Below are 15006 nucleotides of genomic sequence, written 5' to 3'. Positions count from 1 at the left end.
TACTGCACAGCTTGAAGACCCTCTTTTACCCAAGTTCCAAAGGTTGAGGGATTCAGTAGTTAAGGAGACCAGAAAGAATCCAACTTGGATCATATCAAATGACATGATTTCCTTTTTCCAACAATGAGGTATTGATTTCTATGAGGAAATTCACTAGCAGGAACCATTGGCAGGAGATTCTCCTCCTTAAGTCCTATTTAACTGGAGACTCTCTCCTTTTGTGCAAGAATTCAGAATTCTTTATATCAAGTAAGAAGAATTGTCCTGCATCAAATAGAGGCAAAGTAGTTGCTATTTAAAAACACACTTGAGTGAGTCACATGTTGAGAGTTCATTTATTCATTTGGATCCTGACTTTATTATTTCTGCAAATGAGGCGGAGAAGAAGATGTGGAAGAAAAGAGACTATTTGGAGCTCAGGGTTGGACTGAGGGGTCTTTGGAGCTCTCTGAGCCCCGCCCCCTCCCAGCCACGGTGACCCCTCCCTCCTCTCTTCCGCCAACAACAACCCTGTGAGGTGGGCTGGACCGAAAGAGCGTCTCTTGCTTTCTCCCCTGGTGCCTTCATCACTGGACCCCTCTGGCTCCCCTTTATAGGCGGCTATAAGGTCTCCACCCCAGAAGAGCCCCTGACCTCCCCCAGCCTCAATAGGGGGGAAAGAGGGGGGAAAGGACTCCAAAGCCCAAAGGGAGCCCAACGCCCCCACCTCCGTGGGGAACCATAGCAACCAACCACATCACGCAGGCCTATGTGGCTCATTGGAGGAAGGCGGACACCGATTGCTCGCTCTGGGGACGTTGGGATTGGCAGGAGGACCTTTTAAGGCGGAGCCTCCAAAGGAAGAGGCGCGACGTCTGGAGGAAAAGGGCATGAAGCCTCCACTTCCGGAAAAGAACGGGCAACCAGGGAGCTGCTGGGTGGGTCTTTCTTGGAGAAAGGGGGCGGCCAGGGAGGGAGACGGGACGCTAGGAGGGAGGCCATGTCTGCCTCCAGCATGGCCGGAAGGACCGTGAGAGGCGGAGGCTTCGGGCTCGGCCTCCCTGCGGGGAAGGGGACGCAGCCGTGACCCTCCTCTCCTTTTCCCCTGCAGGAGGACGGAGGAGCCCGGCGGGGGAAGGAAGGAAGGAAGAGCCGCGTGAGAGGAGGAGGAGGAGGAGGAGGAGGAGAGCGGGTCCTTCCGACGCGCCCTAAAAAGTTGGCTTTTCCAGCAAGCTGGCCTGGCCTGTTAATTTTAACTCATTTTTAAATGTCTTATAAATTCGGCTTTTTTTTTTGGGATATGTATTTAATTTCTTTTTAACTTTTGGGATGTGTGTTTTTTAATGTTGTACGCCGCCCTGAGTCCTTTGGGAGAAGGGCGGCATATAAATCCAATTTTAAAAAAAAGAATGTGGAAAGAGCTTTACTGATGGTGAGTCCTTCATCCACATCGAAGACTTCACATGTGGGAAAATGCTAAATATGCCTGAGTGTGTAAAGAGCTTCAGTCAGATATATGTCTGAGTAATTCAGCTGAATAATTTGTTTAGTCAAGTGTGATTAGACATACAAGGAATTTGCTTCCGGTGCAGAAGCTCTCTGTGTACATGCAAAGTCACAGAATAATGATAACAGAATAACAGCAGTGGATGGACCTTGGAGGCCTTCTACTCCAACCCTCTATTAAAGCAGGAGACCCTTCACCATTCCAGACAAGTGCCTGTCCATTCTTTTCCCCCCGTTTATTGTTTTTATATCAAACGTTCCATTTCTATATTGAACCCTCTATTGTCTAGATACAAAGGTGTTAAACTATAAAAATCATGACAATCATTGCAGTCATATTGATATACAAACATATAGTAGATAATATCAATCATTATTGTAAAAAGTAATATCTTCCCTATTGACATCAAGTGGATAACCAACAAAGTATTTACTAATCCACTTTAAATCTTTCTCATGTAATCCACATTTTCTCATATTTTCAACCATCTAACATTTTGTGGACTAACCATTTGTAAAACAAGTCCCGTGTTGTCTTTTTCTTTCATTTTTAACCTTAACCTATCCATTTCTGCACATTCCAATATTTTTAAAATTATATTCTCATCTCTGGAGGTTTCTTCATTTTTCCAGTATTGTGCGTATACAATCCTATCTGCTATTACAATATGTAGAATACACGTATATTGCCTTTATTGTAATTTCCTGGTAGCATGCCCAACAAGAATATCTCTGGTTTTAGGTCTTTGTGTTGTGTTATCACAGTTTCCAGCCATATATGGGTTTTATTCCAAAACTTCTTTCCTTTTGGACATGTCCACCACATATGATAATACGAAGCGGGTATTTGGTTCCATATCAACAATTAACAGATTTATCTTTGTACATATTTGCTATTCTTGCAGGTGAAAACAGCCATCTCTACAACATTTTATAAATATAGTTTCCATCCCATAATTTCTGCCATTTACCTAATTCTATTGCACAGCCAAAATTCTTAGCCCAAGTTATTATTTTTTCCTCTTTAAACTTAATATATTTAATTTAATAATTAATTATATATAATTATATATTAATTTAATACTTAATAATTATACATCCTTTTAATTTGAAACAAGTGGCTGTTCAGCCTATTGTAAAAAACATCTAGGGATGAAGCACCCACAACTTCTGCAGGGAAGCTGTTCCACTGGTTAATTGTCATATATTGGAACAGTGCTATCATATCATCCCTAGTCCTTCTTATCTCTAGACTAGCCTTATCCAGTTCTTCATATCCTTTAGTCTCCAGGCCCTTCATCATCCCAGTTGCTCTTCTTTGCACTTTTTTCAACGTCTCAACAACGTTTTTTAATTATGTGACCAAAATTGAATGTAGTATTCAAGTGTTGCCTTACTAAGGTTTTATAAGGTGGTGGAAATAATTCATGTGATGTTGATTCTATGCCTCTGTTTACACAACCAAGTATTTCCCCAGCAAGAAACCCCTTGAGAAAGGGCCCAGAAGAGAGGAGGAGAAGGCTGAGGCAAAGTCTAAGAAAGCAAGTTGAGTCACAGCAAGTTAAACAAAGTGTGTCATCCTTTAGCTTCACATTTTAGGCTTCATCCTGAATTTGACATGACATATTAGCTTTTTTAACATGGGAATCTGCACCTCTTTTTTAAGTTTTAAGAACGCATGTTTTCCCATTCCTGACCAAGGCTCTTTATTTTAATATGTGAGAAGTTGCTTTTTCAGCCACTACACCACAGAGTATTCTGAGTGTCTGAATACACCTGCAAGTTTCAAGAAAGGCACAAACCCAGCTGGGAAAGACTAAGACATAAATTTGTCACGTGTGAACTTTTATCTGGAATCAATGTTTTCTGCTGTTCAAACTTCACAAGCAATCAGTGCACTTAATTGTTTGTTTTCAATTTTTTAATAGTTTATCATAGCATAAAATACAAAACATAAAGAAAAATACAAGTTTAGGGTAAAATAGTGGAGGAAGAGAGAAAAGAGTATGTTAGAACGGAAAGCATTAATTTCCTCGACTCTAATGCAGTACAAAAAACAACATAGCATTCAACTTTTTATTTTTATATAATACATAGTTTCTGTAGCATCAAATCGAATTGACAAAACCCCAAATCAACGTTGTTTTCCCACCTTAAGCACAAAATCCAAAAGTGGTTTCCAAATAGAAACAAAATTATGTTCTTTAATCAGTCAGTTTAGCAGCCTCTGCTAACTCCATCAACTTTTGCCGCCATTATTGTCCATTGAGGGAATGACAGTTTGGTCATTTGCTTACTGATGTGTCGCTTGGACTGAATATTACATTTCTTTACATGACCCTTAATCAACCATTTTTGCTTTGCTTGAATTTCTTGATGATTTGTATTTATATGTTCAGGTGAGCAAAGAAGCCCATTTAGAAAGGTAAAAGTCTCCCCAAAGTGGAGGAAATTCAGCTCTTTTCAGCTCCACACCAAACTGGGAGCACCTGGCTTTAGAAGCAACAATCCCACATGATTAAAAACAATCAAGGACTAATTAAATGGAAGAAGGAAGGGAGCTAGGTGTTCTCTGGAGCACATCTTCACCCACCTCCCCTTTCCTGAGAACAGAAATTGAGTTGAAGATTTGGAATACAACTCTGATAAATGGGCTGCAAATAGAGGGAAGCTTCCCCAGAGCCCAGGAGCCCCTCTGAAGACTGACCAACCTCTTGGGTGGCATCTTCACTCTGACAACTGAGAGTAACTGGCAGTTTAGGCTGCATGGATGATGTCATAAAGCCATCAGAATTCCCAAGGAGATGACAGGTGCCTATCAAACCTCCCCTGCTCCACCTTTTCTACCTGCAACAATGCCAGGCAAATATCTGTAGGAGGCAAGGAGACAAATCACTCAAGCTGCCAATTTTTCACAAAAGACATTGTTGCATGTAGACTGCCCCTTTCTAGGGAAGCTCTGCTAAGAGTCATTTATACATCCTTGGGTCAACCTCCCATTGCATTCCTTTTCGGTTGCCATGTTGTGTTTCGTTCCATCATCCCAGGTGAGCTCCCTCCATTATTTCTGCCTGGGGGCTGAAGCCACTTTCACCCAAAGGCCTCCAGAGAAAGGATGGTGAGACGTTTGAGGGGGCAGAAATTCTCTCCCTGAGTTTTGAACTTCAGGCTTCATTTCTCTTCCAGAGATCCAGGCCAAGAAAAGGAATTCCAGCCTCCCTGGAACAGATTCTGCCAAAGGAAATACTGCATAGCTTAAGGGAGGGAGAGCGGGGCACCAGAAGAAGGTGGGTGGGGGTCCCAGAAGAAGGGCAAGGGTGGGAAGAAGGAAAGGGAGGGGATGGGGGCAAAGAGAGGCAGGGGGTGGGGAAAAAGAGGTGTGGGGAGAAGGAAAGGGTGGAGCAGGGGTGGGGGGGTGAAAGAAGTGGGGTGGGGGTCCCAGAAGAAGGGCAGGCGTGGGGAGAAGAGGAGGGGCAGGGGGTGAGAAGGAAAGGGAGGGGATGGGGGGAAAGAGGCAGGGGGTGAGGAGCAGTGGGAGGGAGAAAGAGGAAGTTGGGGGGCACCAGAGGAGGGGAACGACAGACGACTCCCTCCCCCCCCCAGCCGTTCCGCCCCCTCCCCTCCTTAGGCACTTTCCGGGGGTCAATCTGGACTCTCCCCCCCAATTAGGTCTCCCCTCCGAACAACCCTGCGAGGTAGGCCTGCAGAGGGATGGCTGCACATCCCCCCCTCCCGTCAGAGCAGCCCCGTCTCGAAAAGGGACCAGGTTGGGGGGAGGGGCGAACTAAGGCAGGAACGGCGGATAGGCCACGGAGGGCGGAAGGGAGCGGATGGGAAGAGCCAGCAACAGAGGGGCGGAGCCAAAGCGGGGAGGAATCCAGACGCCGAGCGGCCAGAACGGCACGCCAGTAAGGAGCGAGGGGCGGAGTCACAAAGCGGGCACCGCCAATGGGATGGCGTAGAAGGCGCCGCATGCAAATTTACTCCGGCCCCGAAGAGAAAGTTTTCTTCGCAATCGGAGAAACGGACGCGAGCGACAGGGGAGGAGAGGAAGAGGCCTCGCCCAGAGTTACGCAATCAGAGGAGCGACGGAGAGACGTGTGAGATTAGGCGACGGAAGTGCCCGGATGCAGGTAGGACGCGCGGACTGGTGTGAGTCGTAGACTGAGAGGCTCTGCGGTCAGAAGAGTCCTGGGAGGGAGGCCCCTGGGAGGCGGAGGTTTCGGCCTTGGTCTCCCCTGCGGAGAAGGGAAAGCAGCTGTGACCCGCCCCCCCCCCCCCCTCTCTTGCCTGTAGGAGGACGGAAGAGCCCGGCGGGGAAAGGAAAGAAGCGCCGCCCGGGATGAGGCCCTGCCCGGTCCCAGCGCGGCTTATCCAAGGGACAGCGGGGAAAGGCCGGGACGCCCCGGGGCTGCAGGAGGGATGAGCCCAGGGGGACCCCGGGAAAGGGCGCTGCCTGGACGGCGATGCTCGGGAGTGGAAACGGGTGGAGCCCCCGAGACGATCCAGGAGGAAGGAAATGTATATCAGTGCCCGGAATGTGAAAAATCCTTCAAGAGAAATGGAAATCTTCAAAGACACCTAATGGCCCACAAGGGAGAAAGCCCTCATAAATGCTTTGAGTGTGGAAAGAGCTTCAGTCGGAGGAGCAACCTTTATAGACATCAAAGTAGCCACACAGGAGAAAAACCTCATAAATGCCTGGAGTGTGGAAAGAGCTTCAGTCAGTGGGACAACCTTTATAGACATCAAAGGATCCACACAGGAGATAAACCTCATAAATGCCTGGAGTGTGGAAAGAGCTTCAGTCAGAGGGGCACCCTTTATACACATCAAAGGATCCACACAGGAGAAAAACCTCATAAATGCCTGGAGTGTGGAAAGAGCTTCAGAAAGAGTAGCAGCCTTTATACACATCAAAGGAGCCACACAGGAGAAAAACCTCATAAATGCTTGGAGTGTGGAAAGAGGTTCAATCAGAGGAGCAGCCTTTATACACATCAAAGGATCCATACAGGAGAGAAACCTCATAAATGCTTTGAGTGTGGAAACAGCTTCAGCCATAGTGGCAAACTTGATAAACATCAAAGGATCCATTGGGGAGAAAAACCTCACAAATGCGTGGAGTGTGGAAAGAGATTCGGTCAAAGGGCACATCTTTATAGACATCAAAGGATCCACACAGGAGAAAAATCTCATAAATGCCTGGAGTGTGGAAAGAGATTCCGTGAAAGGGCACATCTTTATAGACATCAAAGGATCCACTGGAGAGAGAAACCGAATATATGCCTGGAGGACGGAGTGTCCTTGGAAAGACCCTGGATTTCCCAAAAGGATCCATGAGGGAGAAGAGAAATATCAGTGCCCGGAGTGTGAAAAAACTTTCAAAACTAATGGACATCTTCAAAGGCATCTAACAATCCACACAGGAGAAAAACCTCACAAATGCCTGCAGTGTGGAAAGAGCTTCAGTCAGCGGATCCACGTTTATACACATCTAAGGATCCATTGGGGAGAAAAACCGCATAAATGTATAGAGTGGGGAAAGAGCTTCTGTCAAAGTGGAAGTCTAGATATCCATCAAAGAATCCACACAGGAGAAAAATCCTACAAATGTCTCGCGTGTGAAAAGAGCTTCACTAGTACTTCACACCTCTGTCAACATCAAAAAATCCACACAGGAGAAAAACCGCATAAATGCCTGGAGGGTGGAATGAGCTATACTGAGCATAGAAAGCTCCATCGACACCAAAGAATTCACGTGGGAGAAAAATGATAAACATGCCTGAGTGTGAGAAGATCCTCAGTCCCAGAGTGTGTATTTAAGGCATTGAATTCAATCGCATATTCAATTTGGCCAAGTGTGAATAGACACCCTAGGAATTTCTCTCGAGTGCACGAGCTCTCAGTGTACCTACAAAGCAACAGAATAAGGATATTCATGATAATAATTGTAATAATTCCAATTGGGGGGTGGGTGAGTAAAGAAGATATTAAGAAGGGTAAATAATAACTGCCAAGTAAGGGACTGTCTCAGGCTGAATAATAAACCACTTTTTCAATTGTATATGTTGTTTCAACCTCCTGAAATTGTACTTTTTCAGAACAGACTTAGGTTGACTAATGATGCCGTTTCCCATGTGAATGTTTTTTTAGTGCAATGCCCGTTTCATTTGTTATGCTTAATATTATGGGATGTTACTGTCCATGTCTTTGATGTAAATGCAACTTAGCAGGATGATTTCTTCCATGCAATCAACTCTCTTTTTCTACTGTATGGAGTATAAAATGAAACCCAATTTTGTGTCCTGAATTCCCTCTTTTCATTGATGGAAATCTCTTTGCTACAATCCTCTAATAAACTGCTTTAAATAATCATCCCACTCAGATCCTAATTGAAGCAAGTGTTCCCTGGTTGAATCCAAGGCTAATTTGGCCTTTGTTGTTGTGGGGTCTGAAAGAGCTTCTCCCTGTCATTGTTAGATAATATCTATATTAGTTTTACAAATATCGGTAGAGACTCTCCCTAGATACCTAAAACTCCTGTCAGTTGGATTCCCTCAATGGTCCCCTTGTCTTCCAGCAGAAACCGCTACAAGGGACTCTCTAAGGCCAACAAACATTTGCAAGATACAAGCGATATTCTGAAAGGGCCTCCATCCTTTTAGCCTTAAACCCCTGTCTCTTCTCCCGGTGCAGGGAGATCAGACAATGAGAAGTTGGCATGGATTGAAGCCAATCTTTTGTTTGTTGGTTTTTATTTTCAATGTTTTATGTTTTTATGTGTTGTATAGTTTTTAAAACTGCTTTTCGTGAGCTGCAGAGAGTTGACTGAAAGATGAGCATTTATAAGAAAGTTTTAAATGAATAAGACTCATTAGGGACCTCTTTGATCTCCAACTAGGTGCAGAGACTAGGTGTTTCCCAGTTGTCAGGACTGTGAAAGCATTTCTGTGCTTCTTCTTCATCAGCTAAATGATTAGCAAAAGATTCATCTAGTCCCCTGATGTCAAACTCGATTTCATTCAGGACCACATCAGGGTTATGTTTGACCTGGGGGGGGGGGAGTGGGGCAGTGGGTGTTTTCAAGGCTAGGCGTTGCCATCTCATTGCCTCTTCTGTTGAACTCAGGGCATTGTAAGGTCCCAGAATAAATCAAACTGGTTGCCCATCCCAGCCCCAGAAGAGCCCTGATCTCCTGAATAGAGAGGGGTGAGGGGATTTTCCCGGCTACTCATGAAATACACAGACACCGGGATTGTCTAAGAGATGAGAGCCCAGGGCAACGCCTGACACTCTCTTTTATTAGAACATAACAGGAAGCTTTAAGCAGTCAAAAATGATTGGTTACATATAGTGATGCATATGAGCATATAGTGATACAAATAAGGAGTGAGACATATAAGGAGTTGTTTTTCGCCATACAAAGAATTCCAGTTCCTCTTAGCCAAGAGCAACAGTTCCTTTAGCCAAAACCACACGTCTTGTTATGTTCTTGCTAAGGCCCACAAACACGTACAGAAAGTTTATTCCCACATCTCCTCCTTTCCTGTTTTATTTTGTGTCGCAAAAGTTGTGACCTTCAGAAGTTCATCTTGGCTGCTCGAATACATAATCGTTTGTTCCTTTCTGAAAAACATATTTCTACATACAGACAGCAAAGAAGGAATACATTAAATGCAACAGCAAAGCAGCACAAAGGTTACAACCACCATAATTCCGATGGAAATTATGCTCCGAAACCAGGACCCATCAGGCAACCAGGACCACATGGCTCCCCATATGTCTACGGCACCCGACCCAGTCCCCCGGAGCGGATTATTCTTGATCATATCTTCCATGACTTGCACTGTTTTGGAAATATTAGGAGAATTATCATGTATATACATACAGCAATGAGAATGAATCAAAGCACACACACCTCCCTTAGCAGCTAAAACAATATCTAAAGCATACCGATTTTGCAAAGTAACTTCTCTTATCTCTTTCAATTCCTGATTAATAAGTTTAACACTTAATATGGTTTCATTAAACATGGCAACAGTCCAATTATTCAAACTATGCAAATCTCTATAATTCATAGCAACTCCCAATGGAGGTAAAACTGCTCGGCTGATCTGTGTGCCCAAATTACCCCCAAAAGAAAGAGGAGAGTCAATGTTATCTCTTCTGTTGCGAAGTCGAGTGTTAGGCAATTTATCAATGGCATAAATCACAGGAATCACCAAACCAAATGTACAAATTCCTTTCCAGTCCTTTGGGATTTGACGATATCCTTCATTCCCGCACAGGAGCCACAGGCCATCTGGCAAGGCAACTTTTCCAGACGAGTTAGCTATGCTGATTAAACTTTCCATGAAACTACAAGCCCAATATTCGGCCACTGTCATATTACCATTACTTTCGTAGATTGTGGAATCCTTCGTACTTCCGCTTTTGGCAAGCTGACTCAGTATAGCAGAACATCTCTGAGAGGAATTCCAAATATGAGTCTTATTACAGTGGGACCAATTCCCCATGCTGATGGCATTGGGAAACAACCCAAATGATTGAAAACAAACAGAGGCACTTTCTCTCAACTTTAAATGAACCTTAGCTGATATTTTATATGTGGCTGTAGACTCAGGCTGAAAGGTTTTCCACCCACTAAGATTAAAAGGCAACCCATGTAATGTTAACCCTCCCCTTGCATCCCCAGGCATATGCATACAAATCCAACAATTTGTGAGATTCAACTTTTTAGCAGTCTTAGCAACATCTTTTACAAAATTATTATCATTCCAAAGATCATCTCCAAGGTGTCCTGCTTTGCCAATATATTGTTCAATGGTTGGCTTCAGGTTCATTCACATCACTGGACAGCTGTTTTGGCAAGATTGTATTGGCCACTGTGCTGTCTGTAAAGTCATCTTGGTCATCTCTGGAACTGGATTTGAGAACTGGTCACATGCTAGAATCCACAAAGATCTGTGAAACAAGCACAGCATGTCCTCGTCCCCTTTGCGGGGGAGGCAAACAAACTTTTTAAATCTATTATGTTACCTACGCCAAATTAGCCAAATTGGGGTACACCAAATTGTTAGGTACCCAAAATCCCTCCTTTTTTATTTGTTTGAGAAAACAGTCCCTAAGGACCAATTAAGGGGAAAAAAAACCCCAAAATTAAAATAATGTTGCAATGAGTACAAGATTACAAAAAGGCCAATGAAAAATAGGCCAGGCCAATATCAGTCTTTAAAAAGAAAAGTTTGCCCAAGGCAGTAAAGGCTGAAAAAAGGTGAGAAAAAAACATAATTAGCTGTTTCTTCTCAATAAAATATGGCCAAAAAAAATAGATAAATGAATTTACGTCTAAGGAGCCAAAAAGGAAACATAGGTGACATCCATTTGCCATAGTGATGAGAGGCCAAATCATGGGGATTAAGTTCCGTGTCCCCAGAGGGGGATGTCCCAAAACACTGGGGGCAAGATGAAACAATTTGCTTGACCTGGTTGAGTGGCATATGGCAAAATTGTGCCAGTCCCCAGGCATTTTGATGAAAAAATTATCAAAAAAAAAAAAAATCTGAAAAAAAAACATAGTTAAAAAATTACCTAGAAAATTAAAACTAACTTGACACACATAATAAAAGTCAGAAATATAGTTAAAAAGTTTGTTAAAAAAGATGTGAAAAGTTAAAGTAGCAACAAACAATTTTTAGTGTTGCAAAAACAACAGTATTGCAAGGTAGGAAAAAAATAATAATAGCAAGACATTTTAAAACGGAGTCTTTTTATCTGAAAAATATTAAAAGGAGAAGCTGACAAGTTATGCAAACCACAAATGGAATGCTCAAAATCTTTTCAACTGTGGCAAGGGCACGAAAGAGGAACAAAATAAATCAAGTAAAAAACTTTAAGTAGTGGCAGACACAGACGGACGAAACCAAACAAAGGTTCCCGTCAGCTGCCATAAATTAATTAGCAAAATACCTCCGTGTGCATTTAAACAAAGAAATTTGGAGCAAAAAAATTGTAACATTTCATGCAGTTATTTTTACTGGAACAATCTGCAATTCATACAATACAATACAATAACAGAGTTGGAAGGGACCCTGGAGGTCCTCTAGTCCAACCCCCCTCTTAAAGGCATTCACAGGTATCACTGGGGCGTTTCATACACACACTCATGGTAAAAATGAGCAGACACTCATTCTCCCCACCTTTCCTACTTCCCTCCAAAGAATGACCCAGAAGGAAGATTGGGGGGGGGGGGGGTTCACACAGGCAATCACGTGGATCTCTGGATCCATTCACTTATCACTCCCTGGGGCATGGGGGACACATACTCACATTCATACTGCAATCAGACCTTCATGCTTGCTCATGCCAAACAATCATTGTATTTCAGTATTTCACAAGTATTTCAGGAAGCCTTTTTTCTTTTTTTTCCACAAGCCACCAAGCTTATCAATAAAACTACCATAGGATTCACCATTAGCTTGCTTAATGAGAGTGAAACTTTTCCCTGCACCGGGGGTGTCATCAACCTTACTCAAAGCTGCAAAAACAGCCATCACAATCACAGGGAAAGCCTCCTCAGGAGTGCCATCTCGTTGTTGTTCTACTGTAGAAAATTGTCCTGAGCCATAAATCTGATCAGGTACTATTTGAGTTGTGCCCCTGGCAACTGCCTGTTGACGCCATTGCAAGTCAAAAACCAAATACTGAGCAGGAGTCAATATCATCCTCATCAAGCCCTTCCAATCCTCTGGTATCATCATATTTCCAAAAGCAGTAGCTTCCAACACAGCCTGGGTATATTTGCTTTTAAGACCGTAGTCCTTAACTGCCAATTTAATCTCTCTCAAGGTTCGCAGAGGCAAAGGCTTCCACTGCCGCTGCGGATTTAACTGTGCATCGACTTCTATGCTGACAGGATAAGCACTTGGTGGCAAATTTATAGCTTCCTCTGTGGTTAATTCCCCCTGCTGCAAAGCAACACCCAAAGTCTCTTCCACAATATTTTTTGCTCCGGATTTAACTAATTTTGGGTCACTAATTACGGGGACAGAAGGAACAGACCCCGGAGTGGCAAGAGAAGGGATAAGATGGCCATGATTACTAAGATTAATTTCAGGGGAACAGCCTGATTGTGCCTGTGGGTAAAACTTTATCTCTGAGTATGGAGGAACCCCCTCTGCGGGGGGAGGCAAAAGAGCATTCAAAGGTCGCTCCTGTGTTTCTATGGCTTCCATAACGGAGCGCCAAGCTGTCAAAACATCAGGAGGAGCTCGGGGTGTTTGATGAAAAACAGTTCCTAATTTTTTCCAGGTCTCAACTTTAACACTACCTGATAAGGGATACGTTGGTATGTTTTCCCAAATATACTGCAATAAGTTCTTTATTTCTTTTTCTTTCAACTGACATGCTTTCCCATTAGGCTGAAAATAAAAATAATTTCGCCTAGTTATCTCCCGTATTTCCCCGACGTGCCTCAACTGGGCTGATGAGAGATCGCTACCCATTACTCACGTAGAATCAGAATTGACCAGCAATAATCTGATGAAAGCTTTCTTCCAAGTCCTGGCGAAAAGTAGGGTAGAAGGCGGATGTACTGGAGAGGAAACCCTGCTGGATTCTCCCTTTCCAATCACGTCGGGGTCACCACTTGAGGGGATTTTCCCGGCTACTCATGAAATACACAGACACCGAGATTGTCTAAGAGATGAGAGCCCAGGGCAACGCCCGAACATAACAGGAAGCTTTAAGCAGTCAAAAATGATTGGTTACATATAGTGATGCATATGAGCATATAGTGATACAAATAAGGAGTGAGACATATAAGGAGTTGTTTTTCGCCATACAAAGAATTCCAGTTCCTCTTAGCCAAGAGCAACAGTTCCTTTAGCCAAAACCACACGTCTTGTTATGTTCTTGCTAAGGCCCACAAACACAAAGTACAGAAAGTTTATTCCCACAGAGGGGGTGAAGGGGTGGTGATGAAGACCAGACCCCAAAATTCAAAGGGAGCCCCCACCTCTGCCCAGAAGCGTATCAAGCCTCCGTGCCATGCAGTCGCCCTCTGACTCATTGGAAGACATCTTTACTGTGATAACTGACAGTAACTGTCAATTTAACCTCCATGGATGAGGTCATGAAGCCTCCAGAATTCCCTAAGAGATGACAGGCCGCCCTTGGCATCCTTCCAAAGTTCACCTGTTCCACCTTTTACACGTACACCAATGTCAAGGAAATGTCTGCAGGAAGTGAAAAAACCAATCAATCAAGTTGCCCATTTCTCACAAAAGGTAGATTTTTGTATGTAGACTGCCCCTGTCAAGGGAAGCTCCATTCATTAATGTAGCTCTGGATGAGCTTCCCATCGCATTCCCTTTGTGCTGCCATGCTCTTCTGTGTTTTGTTCCATCATCCCAGGTGAGCTCCCTCTGCTTAGGTGAGACAGGTGTCTCCTGATTCTCCTGAATCCCAAAGTAATCCAGCCATGCAGGAGGGGGGGGGGGACAACCCATGTCCCTTGAACAACTTCTGCCAAAAGAAAATATTGCATAGCTTCATGATGCTGAAACCCCCAAGTGACAAGACCCTCTTTTAGCCACGTTCCAAATGTTGAGGATTCCAGCAGTTGAAGAGCCACAGGAGGAACCCAAGTTGGATTATATCAAAATTATATGATTTCCTTTTTCCACAATGAGGTATTGATTTCTATGGAAATTCACTAGCAGGAACCATTGGCAGGAGATTCTCCTCCTTAGGTCCTCTTTAACTGGAGACGGTCTCCTTTGGTGCAAGAATTCAGAATTCTTATATCTAGGAAGAAAATGTATCCATGTAGTTGCAATTTAAAAACACACTTGAGTACATATGGAGAGTTTATTTATTCCTTTGGATCCTGACTTTGTTATTTCTGCAAATGAGGCAGAGAAGAAGATGTGGAAGAAAAGAGACTATTTGGAGCTCAGGGTTGGACTGAGGGGTCTTTGGAGCTCTCTGAGCCCTGCCCCCTTCCAGCCACGGTGACCCCTCCCTCCTCTCTTCCCCCAACAACAACCCTGTGAGGTGGGCTGGACCGAAAGAGCGTCCCTTGCTTTCTCCCCCTGTGCCTCCATCACTGGACCCCTCTGGCTCCCCTTTATAGGAGGCTATAAGGTCTCCGCCCGAGAAGAGCCCGTGAGCTGTGCTGCGGGCGAAAGAAAGCGCTTTAGTCAGTGGGGTGTCAGGGGAGAGGAGGAGAGAATGCCTGAGCATTCTCTCCTCTCCCCCAACACCTCACTGACTAAAGCGCTTTCTTTCGCCCGCGGAAGAGCTCAGGCGGTCGAAAGAAAGCGCTTTAGTCAGTGGGGTGTGGGGGAGAGGAGGAGAGATTCTATCCTCTCCTCTGACACCCCACTGACTAAAGCGCGTCCTTTCGCCCGCCTGAGCTCCTCTTCCTCTTATATATATGAAACTCCCTCATGGATATTATTATTTTATATAATTGTACCTTTTCCCAAGAGACTCACGGGACTCATGATCCCCTTT

General features: G+C 44.1%; 1 protein-coding gene across 1 annotated transcript; it reads left to right on the top strand.

The window, feature by feature from the left end:
* The first annotated feature begins 5164 nt into the window (after positions 1-5164).
* On the top strand, positions 5165-7854 carry LOC309399646 (uncharacterized protein). Its single transcript, XM_081967675.1, has 2 exons — positions 5165-5618; positions 5782-7854. Exons 1-2 carry the CDS (start codon positions 5613-5615, stop codon positions 6826-6828), a joined length of 1053 nt encoding a protein of 350 aa, XP_081823801.1. The 5' UTR covers positions 5165-5612; the 3' UTR covers positions 6829-7854.
* The last annotated feature ends 7152 nt before the right edge of the window (positions 7855-15006 follow it).

The sequence above is a fragment of the Natrix helvetica genome (genome assembly GCF_964273705.1).
Source record: "Natrix helvetica genome assembly, chromosome: 15".
NCBI lineage: Eukaryota > Metazoa > Chordata > Lepidosauria > Squamata > Natricidae > Natrix > Natrix helvetica.
The sequence above is the reverse complement of the archived record's forward strand: the minus strand, read 5'-3'. Positions and strand labels throughout refer to the sequence as shown.